Source organism: Drosophila subpulchrella, unplaced genomic scaffold (assembly GCF_014743375.2).
Source record: "Drosophila subpulchrella strain 33 F10 #4 breed RU33 unplaced genomic scaffold, RU_Dsub_v1.1 Primary Assembly Seq28, whole genome shotgun sequence".
Classification (NCBI taxonomy): domain Eukaryota; kingdom Metazoa; phylum Arthropoda; class Insecta; order Diptera; family Drosophilidae; genus Drosophila; species Drosophila subpulchrella.
The window spans coordinates 1,549,272-1,569,667 of record NW_023665563.1 but is presented as its reverse complement, the minus strand read 5'-3'; the positions used below and the strand labels follow the sequence as shown (position 1 = coordinate 1,569,667).

Here is a 20,396-nt window from a genome sequence, read left to right as displayed (position 1 = left end):
ATTTCGTCTCTCCAGTGATCTGCAAAGTTCGCCACACACAGTCGAAGAAAGAAAGGACAGTTCACGTTGGCGAGCTCAAGCAACAACAAAACGAGCAGACAGCAGGCGTCAGGCCGAAGCGAGAGTCATCAATACGCCACACGGAAAGGACAATCAGGATAGCACAAGGACATGGATAAGGATTTCACGTTGATCCAGACTGCGAGGCCACAAGATTATGCGTCAGGCCTAAGCGAGAGTCATCCACAAGCCACGCAGAAAAATCAACCATAAGGACAGGTCACAAGGACATGGATAAGGAATTCACATTGATCCAGTCTACGAGGCCACAGGATTATGCGTCAGGCCTAAGCGAGAGTCATCCACACGCCACGCAGAAAGGACAATTACAAGGATAGGTCACAAGGACGTGGATAAGGATGGAGGGTGATCCCGACCGCAAGGCAACAGGATTCAGCGTCGGGCAGTTGCCAGAGTCATACGAGATTACGCCAGGCGGGAGGGACACTTACAAAACGGCACAAGGATACGGGTAACATGTAGGGATCCACCCGCAAGGCAGCCGGATTCAGCGTCGGGCAGTTGCCAGAGTCATCCGCGATCACGCCAGGCGGGAGGGAAGCTTAGAAAACGGCACAAGGATACGGGTAATGTAGGGATCCAACCGCAAGGCAGCAGGATTCAGCGTCGGGCAGTGGCCAGAGTCATCCGCGTTTACGCCAGGCGGAAGGGACACTTACAAAACATCACAAGGATACGGGTAACATATAGGGATCCACCCGCGATGGCAACAGGATTCAGCGTCGGGCAGTTGCCAGAGTCATCCGTGTTTAGGCCAAGCGGGAAGGAAACGGACAAGGTCGACAACAACAGTAGCGAAAGCACATCACGTACCCAAAGGACACCCGAAGGATACCCTAAGTGTGCCCAAACTATACCCGAAGGACACCCCAACAATACCTCTAAGTGTACCCAAAGGACACCCGAAGGATACCCTAAGTGTGCCCAAACTATACCCAAAGGACACCCCAGCAACACCTCTAAGTGTACCCAAAGGACACCCGAAGAATACCCTAAGTGTGCCCAAAGGATACCCGAAGGACACCCCAACAATACCTCTAAGTGTACCCAAAGGACACCCGAAGGATACCCTAGGGATAGCCCAACGATACCCAAGGGTACCCCAATAGTACTCGAAAGACACCTCCAGGATACCCCAATAATACCCCAAGGACACCAAGGATACCAACCAGGAACGCCCCGAAGCAAGGTGTAGGCCCAAGGACAACTTCCAAGAATACTCACCAAAGGTGATCAAGGTAGGGTCTCAAGCAAGTTGGTTACGGAACCGGGAGGTACAACGAACCGCAGCATCCAGAGTGCCACGGTGATCTGAGGGAATACAACTTGTGGTTTACGAAGAAAGGGGGAAGACGGTACAGCAAAGAGAGCTGTACCGTAAGAGAGCGAGCGCCCCAAAGAAAGGACATAACGGTATCGGGCAAAAGGAAGGCGCGCAACCGAGGTTTCATGTATGGGGAGCCTGGCGACGGTCGAGCACTACAATTCAGAACACCAAGATGAGCACACGCGTCACCCGAGCCGAAGCACGCAGGAGGATGGCGGCCCTCCAGGAACCTCGCCCGGGGCAAGGATGGTCGGAGACCTGGCCTACCCGAGCTCCGCGGCGGGCCCTGGAGCGGACCCGCGACGAGGACTCCGCAACAGAACCCGCGGTGAGCTCCGACAGCGACGTGGAGGTGGTCGGCGATCCCGCCGTCGAGGAGAGAGAGTGGCGACTCCGGAAGGCGGCGGCGGGCGGTCGGATACCGCGCGGAACGACGGACGTCGGAGGAGCAGAACTCCCGAAGAGCCACTCGGAGGATGTGTGTCGGGCCACCGAGGAGATTCGGAAACGGTTCCGAGACCGGGAGCCGTCGGACGAGGAGCAGCAGCATTCGACGGAGGAAGAGGCGAGATGGCAGACGCGGCTGCGGCAGGACCACGAGGCGGCGGCGGCGAGATGGCATGCCCGCTTGCGAGAGGCGGAGGAAGAGGAGCGACGGCTGTGGGAGGCACCGGTGGAGGACGCGTGGGAAGTGCCACGCACCCCCAGATACGCGGCCGAGGAGCCCAGTCAGAGGAGCGAGGACGAGGACGAGAACGAGTCATGCGCGCCATCCCCGCCGCGGTGGTTGCCCGAGGTACCACCCACTCCCCGCTACGAGGGGGAGTGGCTCACAGACGGCGCTCGAGACGGCGACGGTGGAGCACCGTTGGCCACGCCGCCGTGGAGGCCGGTCCGGCCACCCACGCCGCGATATGTCGAGCCACAGCGGCCGGAGGAGCGCACGCCGAGCGAAGAGGCGACCGCGCAGCCGATGCCACAACCACAGGAGGAGGAAGTCCACCAGGCACGGGCGGAGGAGCCGTCGGTGGTACGGACGGAGGTGCCGGCCGCGCACGTGAGCCACAGCACACGGGCGTTCGTGGCCGAGGGCGTGCGGTGGCGGCAGCAGACGCTGGTATGGACGTGGCCAGAGGGGCCCGCGACAGGACCGACGAAGGAGGAGCCCAGGATATGGGAGGAGGGGGTACTCAAGGTCAACCCTCGGGACCCCCGGACAAGAAGCCGACAGGATGCGTGGGTCCCGCCGACACCAAGCACGGGCCCGCCAACACCGGCGACGACGGCAACGACGGGGGAGGCAGAGTCGCTGGAGAAGGGACCGTGGGTGTGGCCCGAGCCACCGGCCACCCAAAGACCTCCGTTGCAGCGGCAAGTTTCGAAGCCCGGATCGACGCGCCCGCGGCCGCAGTTCATGCGGCAAGTGTCGGCTACGGAAGAAGGCGGTTGGCGCGAGGTTACCAGGAGCGAGTGGCCGGAGGGGATTGAGGAGGCACCCGCGGTCGCGACGGCACGGCGGAAGGGCGGCATGCGTTGCGTCCTGGTGAACAACGGCGGAAGGAGGTACCGGGTGAGGCTCGGAGTCGCGGGCATCCGGGTATTCACACAATAAAGAAAAAAAAAACACAATGGTTTCCCAAGTAGCAAGAGAAGAGGGGTACGGGGCCAAGATTTTGATTGGGGGTGGCTGGAAGAAGAACGGGGCATGCATGGGCCACTCCAGCAACCTGTAAGTCAAATGGTCTTAGTACAGGAAGAAGAAATGAACGTCAATTACTTACCTGCTGTCCCGATTGCAAAGTGAATGCGAAGTCCTCTCCGCACCCGCTCTCGAGAGCTGCCAAGATGGAGTCTAGTGCAGCCGATAGAGGACGAGTGAAGGGCGAGAGAGGACGAAAGGAGAGAGAAGGATAAGATGAGAAGGAATAAAGGAAATGCAAAAGAAACTTACCTATGAAAATTGCAAAATCACCACGAGCCAGGGAAGGGGGCGCCTCGATAGGCGATCGATTGGCACTAGACGACAGTGCGATCGATTGGTACACGAAAATGGTAGTATCGGCCCAAGGTGGAAATATCGCAACGAGCAGGTGGCAACGCCGCACCGTCGATATCGATAACGCACATCGATCACGCACGAATGGTGTGATCAGGCGGAGGAAGCGGATAACGGAACTGCACCGGACTTTGGACTCTCCCGTGAACTTTGGACCGGGACAAGAAGTGCCACATCTCGGCAGTGGAGTGGCACACAGGCGTGCCACAAACATCATGGGAATCAGCGGGACGGCAGCTGTGGGCAGAGCATCGGTTGGAAGCGGTACGTGAAGGACAAGTGGGTCAACCAGGAGGCACGAACTTTGGACCCGGAGTGGAGAGATCCAGCGTGCCGTGCGCAAAAGGGAAATAACGGTTCCCGGAGGCCCTATATAAGGCCGCAGAGCGCTGGCAGCTGGATCAGTCGATCACGAGGAGTCAAACCTTCAAGATCAGTTAAAGTACCAAGTAAACAGTCAGTCAAGCAAATAATCTACGAGGGAGCTACAACCAAGCGAGTCGTCGGAAGCAGCGCCGTGGGAAGCACACAAAGGAGCAAGATCGCCACGTCGAGACGTTCGGGATTGGGACATCAGGAATCTCCGAATTGAGACACAAGTGAGTTCCGGAAGGCATCACACGGCTAAGTCAAGGCGTTCGTTTTCCAACTTTGTCACGACCACACCCTGGCGAGGCGCCCGGCGGGTCTGTCAGAGACGAGTGGAAGAGTCCTACGACGAAGAACCGTCAGTTTGGGGAGGAAAGTTGTCTGAGACCCAGCGTACCTTGCCCGACCAAGCAGGACCTGGCGTGACGGACGAGCGGCAGATCGATTTGCGGTTTCAAGAGGCGAACGCCTGGAGAGCCCTGCGATTACCGGCGAAGTTCCTGAACAGCAACCGCCCAACTCCCCGAGTGCCAGAACGACAAGCTACTGGTCAGGAGACAACGCAGAAGACATCGGCAGCGACGCCAGCAGACATTTCCGGCAGCCACGTTACCATCGCCGCGCGGAGCTCATTGGGGAGCGCAGGCGCGTCACGGACGATAAGCAGTAGGGTGAAGTCGGGTGGAACGTTCGTCTGCGCTAGGCGTAAAGCAAAGTGAACTGCTAGGCAGCCTTCTGGCGACAGCCTGGTGAAATGTGATTGTTAATATTTCTATTTGTCTTTTCATTTAGTTTTATTTTTTCGGGTTTATTTGGAGCAGCAATGGTGCCGCTCCAACGATCGAAGAGTCTCTGATTTTTACAATATTCTTTAAGTCTAATTAAGGCTAAGTCTCGTAGCTGCGCTGCTCGCAGGCGGCGGCAGAGAGACGGCTATGTACCTATATACTTATGTATAAAGGAATGTACTTATATATATTGCCATGCGCTCTCGAGTGGAGGCGCGAGGGGTATGCATATGCTGTCCGTTCGTTGCAATTATGCCGACGCTAGCACTTTCTGTGTGCGGGCTAAGCCATAGCGATCGGTTCATATTTCGGCCACTTAGGGGACTTTAAAATATGTAAACACTGCCACAAAGTGTTACAGTGCTTACCCTTTAAGTACTTTCGGTACAGTGGGTATTCAATGTATGTGCATACTACATCTCCCTCCTTTTGAAAAATAACGTAATATAATGAAGTTATTTTTATAGTAAAAAATTTTTAATTAATACATTTTTTTTTTTTTTAATTTTTTTTGTATTTTGTTATTGGAATCAAAGAAAATGAAATTATTAAGAGAATATGTGTATTTATTTATCTATGTATGTGTGTCTTTGTATGGCCATACTAAGTGCAATTTATGAAATAAAGATTTTTAATCTATCCTTATGAACTGTTTGTTTCTTTTGCTTATTATTTGTTATTACTATGTTATCTCTATCTCCTATTTCCGTTACTATATACGGACCTGTATATTTTGGATCTAACTTATGACCTGTCTCGTTTTTTAATAAAACTTGGTCACCTACTGATATATCTATATCCCTTACTTTATGATCGTATAGTAGTTTATTTCTATTCTTATTTGCTTCTAACATAACTCTAGCTCTTTTATAGGCTACTTCTAATCTATACTTACTCTCCTTAGCATAGTCATCTATATTATATAGTGCTTCTACACTATCTATGCTATTAAAATGTTTTGGTAAATTACTTGTTTTACTGAATACTAGCTCATATGGACAATAAGTATGTGCCATAGAGGGGGTCGTGTTGAAACAAAAGACAAAATATTGAAGCCATACGTCCCAATCATTTTTATCAACCGATATGTAAGATCGAATGTACTCATTGAAAGTTCTATGACTTCTTTCTATTGTTCCAACTGTCTGGTGGTGGTGTGCTGTGGATGTAATATTTTCAATATTTAAATATTTGCACAAATCGTCTATAATTGAATTCTTATATTCTGTTCCCATGTCCGTAATGAACGTCTTCATTGGACCGTACTTCAGGATAAAAGATTCAAATATTGCTTTAGCGACAGTATTAGCATTTTTATTCGGAACAGGTATGGCAACTAAATACTTAGTTAAATCACATATTAAAGTGACTGCATACTCATTGCCATTTTCTGATTTTGGTAGTGGACCAATAGTGTCCACTATCACTCTGTCGAAAGCATTTATTGGTGTGTCAGTAATTGTTAAAGGGGTCTTTGTGTGTTTAGTTATTTTGGCTTTCTGGCATTTTTGACATTTTCTTACGTACTCAGTTATATCTTTAGACATATTTTTCCAGTAATAGTGTCTTTTTACTTTGGCCAAAGTTTTTGATATGCCAGTATGACCTCCTTGAATTGGATCGTCATGAAATGTAGACAAAATTGCTTCTTTTTCTTTTAAATTTGTTATTTGGGTCACCGGGTTGAGTAGCGCTACTCTTAATGTTTTCAAGATTTTATTGCCCATTAATTTGAAATTATCTATTGAAGTATGTTCAAAGATATTTTCCCACGGTGCCACTTTGAGTTGGCTGATTTTATGTATGCCGGCTTGCATTTCAAGCCTTTGGAAAAATTGATCTAAGTCAATAACTCCATTAGTATATAAATCGCTGACTTCATATCTTGCAGTAATTTTTTTGCCTTGTTTAAATAAACATAACGTATTTTTTATCTGCAAGGTCACTACTTTACGTACTTCATCATTGTTTATGACGTCGTATACGTTGGGCTTAGAAGCTTTATTTAAGAATTGCATAGGCAATTCTTGTTCTTGATTTTCCGCGCGGAATTTTTGTCTATTTTGATATCTAGTAGTGACTTTCAATATATTTCCAGTTATATTTTGTAGATCTTTGATGGTTATCCTTGATAACGCATCGGCTACATAATTATCTTTTCCCTTTAAATATTCGACTGTAAAGTCGTATTCTTCTAGTTCGAGCCTCATACGTGTCAGTTTAGAACTGGGATTGATCATTGAGAAAAGGTATGTTAAAGGTCTATGGTCTGTTTTTATTAAGAAATGTTTTCCATATATATATGGTCTAAAATGTAATATCGCCCAATGAATTGCAGCTAATTCCTGCTCAGTAGTACATTTGTTACTTTCACCTTTTGTAAATGCTCTTGATGCGTATGCAATGGGAAGTTGGAGACCATTGTGGTTTTGAGTTAAAACCGCTCCACATGCTTGCTTACTTGCATCTGTTATTATACAGAATTCTTTAGTGAAATCTGGATATTGTAGCAATGTAGGTTCCATAAGTTTTGTTTTTAAATATTGAAATGCATTTTCACACTCATCCGTCCATTTAAAAGGAACATTCTTTTTACATAATCTTGTTATGTGCCGTGAATAGTCGGCGAAATTTTTTATAAAACGTCTATAATAGTTACAGAATGCTACGAAACGTCTAGCACTGTCCGCGTCGTGCGGAACTGGGTAGTTCATAATGACATCGTATTTCTTGTCATCTGGAAGTATTCCTTTATCAGTGCATTTATGACCTAGAAAAGTCACTTCATGCATAAAAAATGAACATTTTTCTGGGTGTAACTTTAGGTTGTATTTCCTACATTTCTCAAAAACATCCGTTAAGTTCTTAAGCATATGTTTTTCGGAACAACCAATTACAATTAAGTCATCCATATAAAGGAATGCTTGAGAAGGTTCTAGACCAGAGAACGCAATAGTCATCATTCTCTGAAACGAATTAGGAGCTATTTTTAATCCGAAGGGTAATCGCGTGAAGCGATATGAGCCGTTGCTCGTTGAAAAAGACGTTATATCTCTTGAACCTTTTTCTAGTTCAATTTGATGGAATCCTGACATTAAGTCAAGACATGAAAAGTATTTAGCTCGACCTAGTTGATCTAAAATATCATCAATTCTAGGTAATGGGAATTTATCAGAAAGTAATTTTTTATTAATTTGGCGGTAGTCAATTACTAATCGCCATTTCTTTACATTTGACCCGGGGGATGATTTCTTAGGAACAAGTAACAATGGGCTATTATATTCGGATACTGACGGTTCGACAATCCCGTCAGAGATTAATTTTCCTACTTGCTTTTGTATTTCGTTCACCTGACTATGTGGGCTTCGATAGTTCTTTATATAGACTGGTTCATCATCTTTTAGTCTCAGTCTTTGTTTATAAAAATTATTTGTGGTTATTGATTCGGTTTCCAATCCGAATATATCGCTATACTGGGTGCATAAGCTAGAAAGCTGTGACTTGAACTGTGTAGGGAAGTTTTTTGAAAGTTGTGATAGTACGGATTTTTTTCTATTGTCTGGATTTGTGTTGACTACATCGTAGTTCGAAAGTGGTTCATATGTTAGGTTATCTGTACTGACTACTTGGTCGGTATTTGTTGTGTTTATTAGCATTATGAAGGCATTATTGGATGTTGCTATGGTATTTGCAACGTAAATACCATACTGAATTTCCTGATTTGGAATTAATACACTGTCTTCTTTTGAATTAAGTTCAATTTTCCGAATAACTTGGGATCTTGCTGGCAGAAGTATTGAATTATTGCCAGCACTATGAGCTATTGGTACATTAATTGGAAATTTTAAATTATTGGGTCTAATTATAAGCCAATCTTCAGATGGCTTGAAGTCTAATTGACAGTTGTATTTTTTAATAAAGTCGATGCCTAATATTCCATCGCATGGAATAGGGAAATGTGAATTTACGATATGAAAATCGTGTGGAATTATGTATTTAGTTGTCTGTATCTCTATAGAAACTAAACCTTGGGATTTGGTTATTTCGTTACTTATGCCTTTTATGTCTATGATGTAACCATCTTGGATGTTTTGGAAGTTATCCGAAGTTTCTTTTAAAATGGAAATGTCTGCACCTGTGTCTATTAAAAAGATAAGTTCTTTTCCAGTAGCTACATTGAAAAACGAAACGAATATATTTTGGCTGAGATTAATAGTGTGAACTCTGACTTCTTTTATTGTTGAGTATTTAAAGGGCTTTGGGAGTTTTCCGATGTGTTTTGGTTAGTATTTTGGGTAATTCTGACATTGCTTTGGTTATTGCCATTGTGGCCTCGGTTCGAGTTACTACCACCTCTATAGTTTCCTCTATATTGGCCTCGTCCTCCATTGTTATTTTGGTAATTGTTGTTATAGTTATTGTGATTACCACGAAAATTACCTCTATAATTTCCACGGCCGCGATTTGAGCCGCGCTGTGGATAGTTTTTGAAATATAGGACGGTGTTAGACTGTCCAGTTGCTTCAGTGCAACTATTGACAAATTTGGAAACGGCATCGTTCATAGTACTAAAGGTGCCAGCTTGCATGATAAGTTTTACCTTATCGATTGTGCAATTTTTAGTCATTGCTTTGACTGCATGCTGCGTGGAATAACTTCTGGCTAGCTCTAAAGATAAACCATCTGTTATATATGCACCTTCTAAGGCTTTCGTCATCTGCTCAATTTCTTGTGTGTATTGGTTAGCAGTTTTATTGCGCTGCTGTAGGTTCATCAGCTTCGCTGATAATACTTCAACAGTTTCGCCTTTGACGTTGCCTCTTAGTCTGGAAATCACTTCAGTAATTGTTGTTTCATTACCGATTAGATTTCTGGCGACACCTTTTAGCTTTGTTTTAATTATGGAAACAGCTAATTCTTCGTGCTCGCCTTTTATTGATTCTATTATTTGTAAAGCATCAATGAAACTTGTTAAATTTTCAGCCTTACCGTCAAAAACTGGTATAAGCTTGGATGCTGTATTAATAAAGTCAATATTTGTTTGTGCCATTGTGATAGAGTTACTTATTTTGTTTTCTATTACACTTGAAGTATCTGAATCTGTTGAATTGTCCAGATCAGTGTATACCGCCGGAATAGTAAGATTATTTAAATCTTCATCTTCTATTTTGAGGTTTACTTCGGGAAGCTCTTCTGACTCCGATTCGTTCTTTTCTGTTGATTCCGGGTCAGGTGCAGTGTCAACTTCTATTGGAGTGTTTAGAACGGTTGGTACCGATAATTCTAAACTGAACTTTTGTTTAACAAATATTAAATTAGATCGTAGTCGTATCAAAAGTTTCGATACCTGTGTCCAATGATTTTGAGTTAATCTTTCCCTGTGATCATGTATTAGCATTCGCGCTTCATTAAAGCACTCTACTAATATTTCAACATGCTTCCTAACCGTGTTCTTTTGGATAGGTCTATTCTGGGTTAGTGACTTGTGTGATCTGTCAAAATTAGTTTTAATGTTTGCTAATTCCTCGTACAATTTGTTCCATTCCATGCCTTTAGTTTAGCCATACTTTGTAAGAAGAATATATTGAAATATTTTATATTTTTTTTTTTTATTTCATTTTCTTAGATTTTAGGTGTTAACATTTATGTGTAATCACTGTTGTTTGTGCTGTTTTTTTTTTTTATTTATTTGTTTTGCTGCTTATATTTTATCCAGGTCATTTCCCTGGCTCATATACCTTTTTCTCAGACATTTATTATGCATCTTGTAAATTTTGTAAAAGAAAGTGGTGCACATGATAACAACAATGATTATCAAGAGTATATGTACCCAATATATATTGATGTTGCTAGATTCTACCTTATTGATGACATTGGCAGTGGAATCCACTGTTTTTATGTCCAAAGTCATTTTGGTGGGTTTTGCATATACTTGTATTTTATGTGTATAAAGTGTTTTATTAAAATTATTATGATCTTCTCTTGAAAATTTACTTATCGCATTACTGCGCATTTAAATTAACAAACTTCCTACCTAGTTTTTTGCATAGCTTTACGGGCTACACGTCTAATCGGGCAGAAAAAGTTCCGCTCAATTTTACAAAATATTATATTATATAAAAAAAATATGCATCGTAGTGCAATCAAAAAAATTATGCAACGCAGTGCATGGGTAAAAAAAAATTTGTTTTCAGCTTAGTTGGATTCTTTTTCTTCCTTCTACGTCAGCTGGTCGTCGCCAGTTCGGCTACGCTGACGTTCCTTCGAAGGCGCAGGGGGGCGGTCGTGCCTCCCACGCTTGATAACTGCTGCAGCTGTCCTGGGCCTATTGGCTCAGGCGGTACCGGCGCTGGTCTTCGCACTGGTCTTCGGCTTCATGCATGCGTAATTGCATGCCGCAGAGTTGAGAGGTCCGGGGCAGTCGGTCGGGCAGACTTGTGGTTGCTTCGGCAGTGGCTTGGGAATATTTGGTTTTGTTATTAGTTTTTTATTTATAACTTGTATTTGATTTTCTGAGTGAGTTGTGACTTGTGGTACTCTATTTTGGAGGGTTTCCTTTAAAAATTCAAGCTCGTTGTAAAGTTTTTGCGCTGTACTCCATGCGGGCGGTGTTGCTTGAGCAAATAGCAGCCATTTTAGGCGGGCTATTCTTTTGTTGATTTTATTCTTCTGACCTCCACGTACCATCACGCACACTCTACTCACTCAGACGGGTTATTTTTAAGTATATCCTCCATGTTCCATTATCTTCCTGATCCGCTGCTCCTTGTGACTCTAGTCACGGTCGCCATGAAATGTGATTGTTAATATTTCTATTTGTCTTTTCATTTAGTTTTATTTTTTCGGGTTTATTTGGAGCAGCAATGGTGCCGCTCCAACGATCGAAGAGTCTCTGATTTTTACAATATTCTTTAAGTCTAATTAAGGCTAAGTCTCGTAGCTGCGCTGCTCGCAGGCGGCGGCAGAGAGACGGCTATGTACCTATATACTTATGTATAAAGGAATGTACTTATATATATTGCTATGCGCTCTCGAGTGGAGGCGCGAGGGGTATGCAAGTTATCCAGCTCATGATCCCAGCCTCTTTACCCAATTTATATACAAACTCTTCATATACAATTTCTTAGCTGAGAACGCCTTCCAGCTCGAGCGCCCAGCCGCCTTACCCAAGTCGTAAACAATTTCTTATAAACAATTCTTAGCTGGGATCCCCTTACTCAGCGTTCCCACAGAATCCCGATTAGCTCCCCCACTTCAATCGAAGTTCATTATTAAGATTCAATTGCGCCGCAGTCCTCCTAACATAAACTAAGCTGGGTCCAGCTAATGTAAACACAAGCATCCGGTCAACACCCGGCGAGCCCCAAAACTGCAGCGTAATCCGTTTGGCAATTGAGCAGAGAATTAGATCATCCGATTTCCCGACTCTCTTGAGTCCAACCCTTGTCCAACTCTTAATGAGTTCCCCAATTCTCTTAAACCGAGGTTTGATTATCAGATAAGCGGCCCTTGGCCAGGCGGTCCGTTTTTGCATCCGAGAAGATCGGTTGTATAAGAAGTTAATTGTGAACCGCCAAGAATAAAAGTCGATACTAAGGAAATGTTGTGAAGTTTAAACTTAGTGAATAAAAAATAAAAATAAATTTTTTTAAATAATTCACTAGTGAAGTTATTAATTGGCGCCCAACGTGGGGCCACGCCTAATCTGTTCTAAATAAAGCTTTAAAATAAATAACCAACGGTTTTAAAGTGAAAAGGAACTTGCGTGGTCTAATAAGAACCCAACCGACAAAAAAGTTTGTGTTAAAAATAAAAGGAGGAAATTAATAAATGAAATAATCCCCTTTTACTTACAACAATCTGCTAATTAGTAATCGACATAATAAACCTTCGGTTTAACAAAAAACTAAACGGTCTCAAAAAATAAAACCAAACAATTTACAAAGTTAAACAACAAATTTAATAACTGTGAAAGTGAAAGCTGATACAAAAAATTTTTTAAAAAACTGTGAAAGTGAAAGCTGATACAAAAAAACAACTAAGAAACAAAATTCAAAAACAATTAAAAATTCAAATATCAAATCCAACAAGAAGGAAGAGCTGAGGGCAATCCCTCGCTAAAAATTAACGACCAAAAAATAAACTGAAGGAAGAGCTGAGGGCCATCCCTCGCTAAAAACAACCAAGAAGGACGACCCCAGCAGGATCATCAAAGGAAAACAGACGATATCACACTAAATCCAGAAGAAAAGAAAACAATTAGTGAGCGTATACTGTTTATTTTTTATATTCTATTTAAGTACTATAAGCAGACAAATTTAAATAAAATCAAACAAGGTGGAAGACCTCATTTACGATTTTGAAAGAATTCTCACCATGCCCCTACCACAACCTGCAATGGCTTCTAGCAGCCAAGCTAATAACCAAGTGAGCGAATTAATTGCACATATTGTAAATAATGAATTGAATCCCTTAAGGAATGAGATCGTGAGTTTAAAAGCACAACTAAATCAAAATATAAAAAAGGTTGAAGATTTTCAAGTAGAAGTCATTGACCCAAATATTAAATGTGAAACTTCCTTTGAAATTATCAAATCAGTCAGGGAATTTAAAGGAGAAGAAGACAAATATGTGAGTTGGAGGGAATCAGCAGAAATAGCCATGGGACAATATGCTAGAGGTAGCGAAAGGTTCTTTTCTGCATTATCAATCTTGAGGAACAAAATAACTGGCACAGCAAACGATGCCCTAACACACAATGGAACGGTACTAAATTTTGACGCCATAATGGCAAGGTTGGACTTTGTTTTTAGCGACAAACGTCCAATCCATATAATTGAGCAAGACTTAGGAGTACTAAGTCAAGGGAAACTGTCCATAATGGAATATTATGGGTTAGTTAATAAAAAACTAACTCTTCTAATAAATAAAACCATTATGACTTATGGCAGAAATAAGCCTTTAACTGCTGAAATGAACGAAAAACACAAAAAGACAGCTCTAAGAGTATTCATAACTGGCCTCAACGGCCATATCTCAGACGTCATATTTTCTATGAATCCGCCAGACTTACCGAACGCTATGGTAATAGTACAAGAACTAGAAAGCAATAATTTGAGGGCCCAATTCGCTAACAATTTCACATCATCACAGCGCAGGAGTTATGAGTCAAATTTATTCGGGTACCAAAACTCAAATAATAGACCCAAGCAAGGTAACAATAATAACCTTAATAGTAACCAAAGGAATACTAACAACTTGAGGTTTAATCAACCCGATAGCCAGAATAGAAACAATTATAATCAAAATAAAAATCATAATTGGAATCAGGGCAGACAGTATAATCCACAATATAATTCCCATAATCAATGGAATTCCAATAAAGCTCAGCAAAGCAAGCCAGAACCGATGGACGTAGATGAATCCTTACAGATTCAGAATAGGCCAAAATACAATCAGGGTTATAACAATTATAGTAACAACAACTATAATCAGAATAAATGGAATCAGAATAAAAAACCAGAGACACAAACAACTCAGCAAAATAATCCTCAGAACAAAAGAGAACCAACAGGTACGGTTAACCAACCGGCAAACAAAACTATGCGATTAAATAATATCGAAGAGGACCATTTTTTAGGCCAGAATCCGAAGTAGGATTACCCTACCTAATTCGATATGATAGCAAAATAAATAAAAAGCTTAAAATCTTAATTGACACAGGAGCAACCTCCTGCTATATCAAAACAGGAATTTATAAAAACAAAAACGAGCTTCCTATATATAAAAGAGTATCTACGGTTAATGGATATTCTATAATTAAATATTATCACATGGTAACGATCTTTGACACGCGTTACACATTTTATGAAATAGACGGGTTAAAATCAGATTTTCTAATAGGTTACAACCTGTTAAAAAAAATAGGAGCTGTAATAGACACAGAAAAAGGAGTAATAAAATATGGGGGAAAAGAAGAAAAATTAATTTATGATAAAGACAGTTCTTTTAACCAACTTTCCTTATCTGAAGATAAAACAATTCTTCCATTAAAGGAATTTATTATACAAAAATACTTTGATGAAAAGGCCAAAATCAGAACTGAGTCTGAAAAGGCAAATCAAAGCGAAACAAGTTTGGGATTAAAATATCCTGAACACGCCGTCGTTGAAGTATCCGACAAAAATTCTAGTTTGGGATTAAAAAGTCCTGAGCGCGCCGTCGTTGAAGTATCCGACAAAAATTCTAGTTTGGGATTAAAAAGTCCTGAACAAGCCGTCGTTGATTTATCCGACAACAATGAAATAAACAATATAAGTAAATCAACTCCAGACCAAAGAATGGATTTGGAAAATGAGATAATAAATATTATCAATAAAGAGCACTCGAAGATAAACATGCAAGTCCCATTCAGGACTGATATTCGCGGTGAAATAAACACCGAAAACGATAGAGCTATTTATAGCAAGCAGTATCCCTATGCTCTATCGGCTTCAGATTTCGTAAACTCTGAAGTTAATCGCATGTTAAAAGAAGGAATTATAAGACCAAGCAAAAGCCCTTATAATTCTCCAGTTTTAGTGGTACCAAAAAAGGGATTTAATGAAGATGGTACTGCAAAACTAAGATTAGTTATAGACTATAAGAAACTAAATGAAAACACCATTCCCGACAGATATCCAATGCAAGATCCTTCAGTGATTTTGTCAAATCTTGGAAAGGCTAAATACTTTTCCACGATCGACTTGGAGTCTGGGTTTCACCAGATTCTAATGAAAGAAACAGACATTAAAAAAACCTCATTTTCTATAAATAACGGAAAATATGAATTCTTGAGAATGCCATTTGGGCTAACGAACGCTCCCAGAATATTCCAACGAGCAATGGATGATATTTTGAGAGAACAAGTAGGTAAAACATGTCACGTATATATGGATGACATTATTATATTTTCTAAAACAATAGAACAACACTACAAGGACTTAATCGTCATAATTAATATATTGCTGAACGCAAATATGAAAATTTCAATTGAAAAATCAAAGTTCTTTAAATTAGAAACCACATTTCTTGGCTACGTTGTTTCCCAAAATGTAATCAAAACAGACCCCGAAAAAATATCTACAATATTAAAGTATCCAATTCCAAAAAACATTCGAGAGCTTAGAAGCTTCCTAGGCCTTACCGGCTATTACAGAAAATTTGTACAAAACTACGCAAAAATTGCAAAACCGCTAACAAAGTACTTGGAAGGTCAAAATGGTAAAGTATCCAAAAAAATGTCTCGTAAAACTTCCATACAGTTGGACGATTCAGCTGTAAGAGCTTTCAACGAGCTCAAAGATAATTTAATTGCACAAATCGAATTGGTACAACCTGATTATAATAAAAAATTCACTTTAACGACCGATGCGTCCGATCTAGCCATCGGTGCTGTTCTTTCTCAGGAAGGAAAACCAATAACCTTCATTTCAAAAACTCTAACAAAAGCCGAACAAGTATATGCCACCAATAAGAAAGAACTTTTAGCAATAGTTTGGGCATTTAAAAATTTGCGAAACTATTTATACGGCGTTAACAACATAGAAATCTATACAGATCACCAACCACTGTCTTTCTCGATATCTCAAAAAAATCCAAACATCGAGATGAAAAGATGGTACTCATTCATTGAGAGTTACTCTCCCAAAATAATTTATAAACCAGGATCTACCAATGTAGTTGCTGATGCCCTATCAAGAATTCAAATTAACAACCTAACGGACAGTAACGAGTCGGTCTCAGATCAAAACACTCAGCATTCTGCAGAGAGTAGTTTTGAGAATGTTATACAAGAAACCCGCAAACCCTTAAACCAGTTTAAGCAACAATTGCTAATAGCAACGGGGAGGTATACAATACATGAGATGGTCAATATATTCGGAAATACCAGACATATAATAGAATTTGATACCCCTGAAAATTTGGTATCAATCTTAAGGGAATATATCCCTCCTAACATAACAATAGGTATTCACTGTACTTTAGAAGACTTATACAAAATTCAAAACTCACTTAAAGAAAATTTCACGAATAAATTCCTTTATACAAAAATATTCGTCCAAGATGTAGAAAACCCTGAAGACAGAGCATTAATAATAGAAGAAACTCATTGTAGAGCACACAGGGGACTGGACGAAAATTACAAGCAAATCAACAGGCTATACTATTGGCCAAATTTGAACAAAAAACTTCAGGAGTACATAAAGAACTGTACAATTTGTAATAGTAACAAATATAATAGACACCCTGTACTAATTCCTATTGGTCAAGCACCCATCCCAAATAAAGAAGGAGAAAATTTGCATATCGACATTTTTTACGCTCAAAATTTAATGTTCATTACTTGTATTGATTCATATTCAAAATACTTAGTTGTAAAGGAGATTCAAAATAAACTCAACATAGAAACCAAAATTTCAGAAATATTGCAACATTTTCCACTTGCTAAAACTTTAATGATGGATAACGAGCCTAGTTTTTCATCAACACAATTTAAATCCTTCGCACAAAGATGCGGTATTAATTTATATTTCGCAGATCCTCGCCATAGTACGTCCAATGGACAAATAGAAAGAGCTCATTCAACCCTTACTGAAATCGCTCGTTGCATCAAAGATGAACTTAACTTAGTTGATTATTCTGAAGTTATAATTAGAGCAGCTCAGAAATATAACATGACAATACATTCCATTACCAACCAACGACCGTACGATATATTATACAATAAAATCGAACATGATACTATTCCACAGTTATTAAAACAGGCACAGGAGAAAATGTTAAGTTCTCACAACAAAGGTATAAAGGAAAAGGACTATCTCGTAGGAGAAGTCATATATGAGAAAAAACACGGGGAAAGGAATAAGCTTAACTCTAGATATAAAAAACAAGTAGTTAAGGAGAATTTACATAATAAGGTTATCATAAACAATAGAAATCGCACGATTCATAAAGATAACATCAAATCTTAAACACAGTTTGTCTTAAATTACAGAAAATGAATTCAATAATATTTGTATTATTGATAGTAGCGGCCACCAATTCCGAAATAATGGATTACACGAACCATGATTTTTTCCTCTACAAGGATACAAAAGACATTCTTATTTATGATTCATACGCTGACCTATTTCATATAACTAATTTAAGTTTATATAAAGACATAATCAAACTCGAATCAGCACACATAAACAAAAATATTAATTTACAGTGGGAAATTTCCTATGATTTAGATATTATTAAAATGCTCCTCTCACAAATTTTGCCAAATAGGGCAAAAAGAGGAATTAATGAATTAGGTACCCTTTGGAAATGGATAGCAGGGACTCCCGATCACGATGATTTGATAACGGTGCAAAATAAAATTGATGATTTAATCCAAAATAATAACAATCAATTTGTTATTAACTCTAAATTATTTAAAGAAATAAAAACCCTATCTGAGAATCTTCAAACAGTTATTTCAAATCAAGAATTTCCATTCAGAAAACACCGTCTTCGCTTGCTCACTTACGATCTGATGAATTTAATGGATACAATTACATTAGCAAAAATAGATGTTTTCAACACTAACATTTTGAACGCTGAAGAAATCCAAGAAATATATAAACACGAACAGAAACCTGTAGTAATTACTGACATATTAGATATATCAAAATTTAAAATCGCCATACACCAAGAATTAATTGTAATATATATAAAATACCCCATCATAACAAACCGTTGCGAAGTGTATAACGCAAGATCCATCTCACACAATGATGGAAAACTATTAATTGATAATCATGTCGCCAAATGCAACAATAGGTACTATGTAATTTCTAGGTTTAAGACAGAAATATTTAATAACTATGGCACTTTAAGCCCAGAAAGTACTTGTTTTACTAGGCTACTAAATGGAGAAAAATCCCTTTGTAATAAAATCAGGGAATATAATAAAAAAATTGATGTAATCCAAGAAGGAGCTATTTTTATAAATGGTTATAATACTGTTAATGATACTCATTTAAATGGGTCATTTTTAATTACTTTTAATAGTACTACTACAATAAATAATATACCCTACTCTAATCTGGACCATAAGATAATAGAATATGTCACTGCTAAGCAGTATAATGATTTTTTAGTATCCGAATATATTATGTCAAATGATTCGGAACTTTCATTCGATAACATTAACATATTAAACCCATTTATTCAAATTAAACAAACTCAAATCCCAATAACATTTATACTGATCATGTTAATTTTAATATATGTAATTATCACGCTTGTATTTAAATTCAAAAAAGATCTAATATTCAAACCACGGCAAATTCATATTGAAATAACCCCCGAAAATAATATGTCCGAAAATGAAAGTACCACTGAGGATCAAATTATAGTCGAATTGACCAATCATCTAAATTCAGTTTATCCGACACTTCCAATGAATCGGGACGATTCAATTTAGAAGGGGGAGAGTTATCCAGCTCATGATCCCAGCCTCTTTACCCAATTTATAAACAAACTCTTCATATACAATTTCTTAGCTGAGAACGCCTTCCAGCTCGAGCGCCCAGCCGCCTTACCCAAGTCGTAAACAATTTCTTATAAACAATTCTTAGCTGGGATCCCCTTACTCAGCCTTCCCACAGAATCCCGATTAGCTCCCCCACTTCAATCGAAGTTCATTATTAAGATTCAATTGCGCCGCAGTCCTCCTAACATAAACTAAGCTGGGTCCAGCTAATGTAAACACAAGCATCCGGTCAACACCCGGCGAGCCCCAAAACTGCAGCGTAATCCGTTTGGCAATTGAGCAGAGAATTAGATCATCCGATTTCCCGACTCTCTTGAGTCCAACCCTTGTCCAACTCTTAATGAGTTCCCCAATTCTTTTAAACCGAGGTTTGATTATCAGATAAGCGGCCCTTGGCCAGGCGGTCCGTTTTTGCATCCGAGAAGATCGGTTGTATAAGAAGTTAATTGTGAACCGCCAAGAATAAAAGTCGATACTAAGGAAATGTTGTGAAGTTTAAACTTAGTGAATAAAAAATAAAAATAAATTTTTTTAAATAATTCACTAGTGAAGTTATTAATTTGCATATGCTGTCCGTTCGTTGCAATTATGCCGACGCTAGCACTTTCTGTGTGCGGGCTAAGCCATAGCGATCGGTTCATATTTCGGCCACTTAGGGGACTTTAAAATATGTAAACACTGCAACAAAGTGTTACAGTGCTTACCCTTTAAGTACTTTCGGTACAGTGGGTATTCAATGTATGTGCATACTACACTGGACTGTCAGCGCGATCTGAGCAAGAACCTAGCGGGACCGTCCGGGACAGAGCAAGGGAGAGGTATTGCCTCGAAAGGCGTCGGCCTAGAGAGCAAGGCTTGTTCACCCTAGTCTGAGAACGGTGACGCTTCCCCAAGCCCACAAGGCCGAACTCTCTGCGAGTCTAAGGCGCAACAAGCGACCCCGAGGCAGCGCGTCGGCGAGTGAGCAGAGGCGGCCACTACGAGCGTCCCGAGACCCAGGAGCCAAGCGGACGCCGAGTCCACGCGTCGACAAGCCAGAAGGAGGAGCACCAGCAGCCGGCGGAACCAGAACAAGGAGATACAGAAGCCAGCATAGCCACACACCCGCTGTACCAATACCACGAGAATAAATCCCACTGTTGCCATTTAAACCCATTGTTTTCTCACTGATCTACGGGGCAGTCACGTCATATAAATTTGGTGGGACGAACA

General features: G+C 40.7%; 1 protein-coding gene across 1 annotated transcript; it reads left to right on the top strand.

Annotated features, from left to right (window-relative positions):
* Window positions 1–1,580: 1,580 nt before the first annotated feature.
* On the top strand, window positions 1,581–3,020 carry LOC119559653 (fibrous sheath CABYR-binding protein-like). The gene is made up of 2 exons (XM_037872699.1): window positions 1,581–1,778; window positions 1,872–3,020. Exons 1-2 carry the CDS (start codon window positions 1,581–1,583, stop codon window positions 3,018–3,020), a joined length of 1,347 nt encoding a protein of 448 aa, XP_037728627.1.
* The last annotated feature ends 17,376 nt before the right edge of the window (window positions 3,021–20,396 follow it).

Excerpts from the sequence above, each read along its gene's own strand:
- LOC119559653 (XM_037872699.1), top strand. The coding sequence starts at position 1,581 with ATGAGCACACGCGTCACCCGAGCCGAAGCACGCAGGAGGATGGCGGCC. Across the intron at positions 1,779-1,871 it reads AGGTGGTCGGCGATCCCGCC|AGCCACTCGGAGGATGTGTG; the intron begins GTCGAGGAGAGA and ends GAACTCCCGAAG.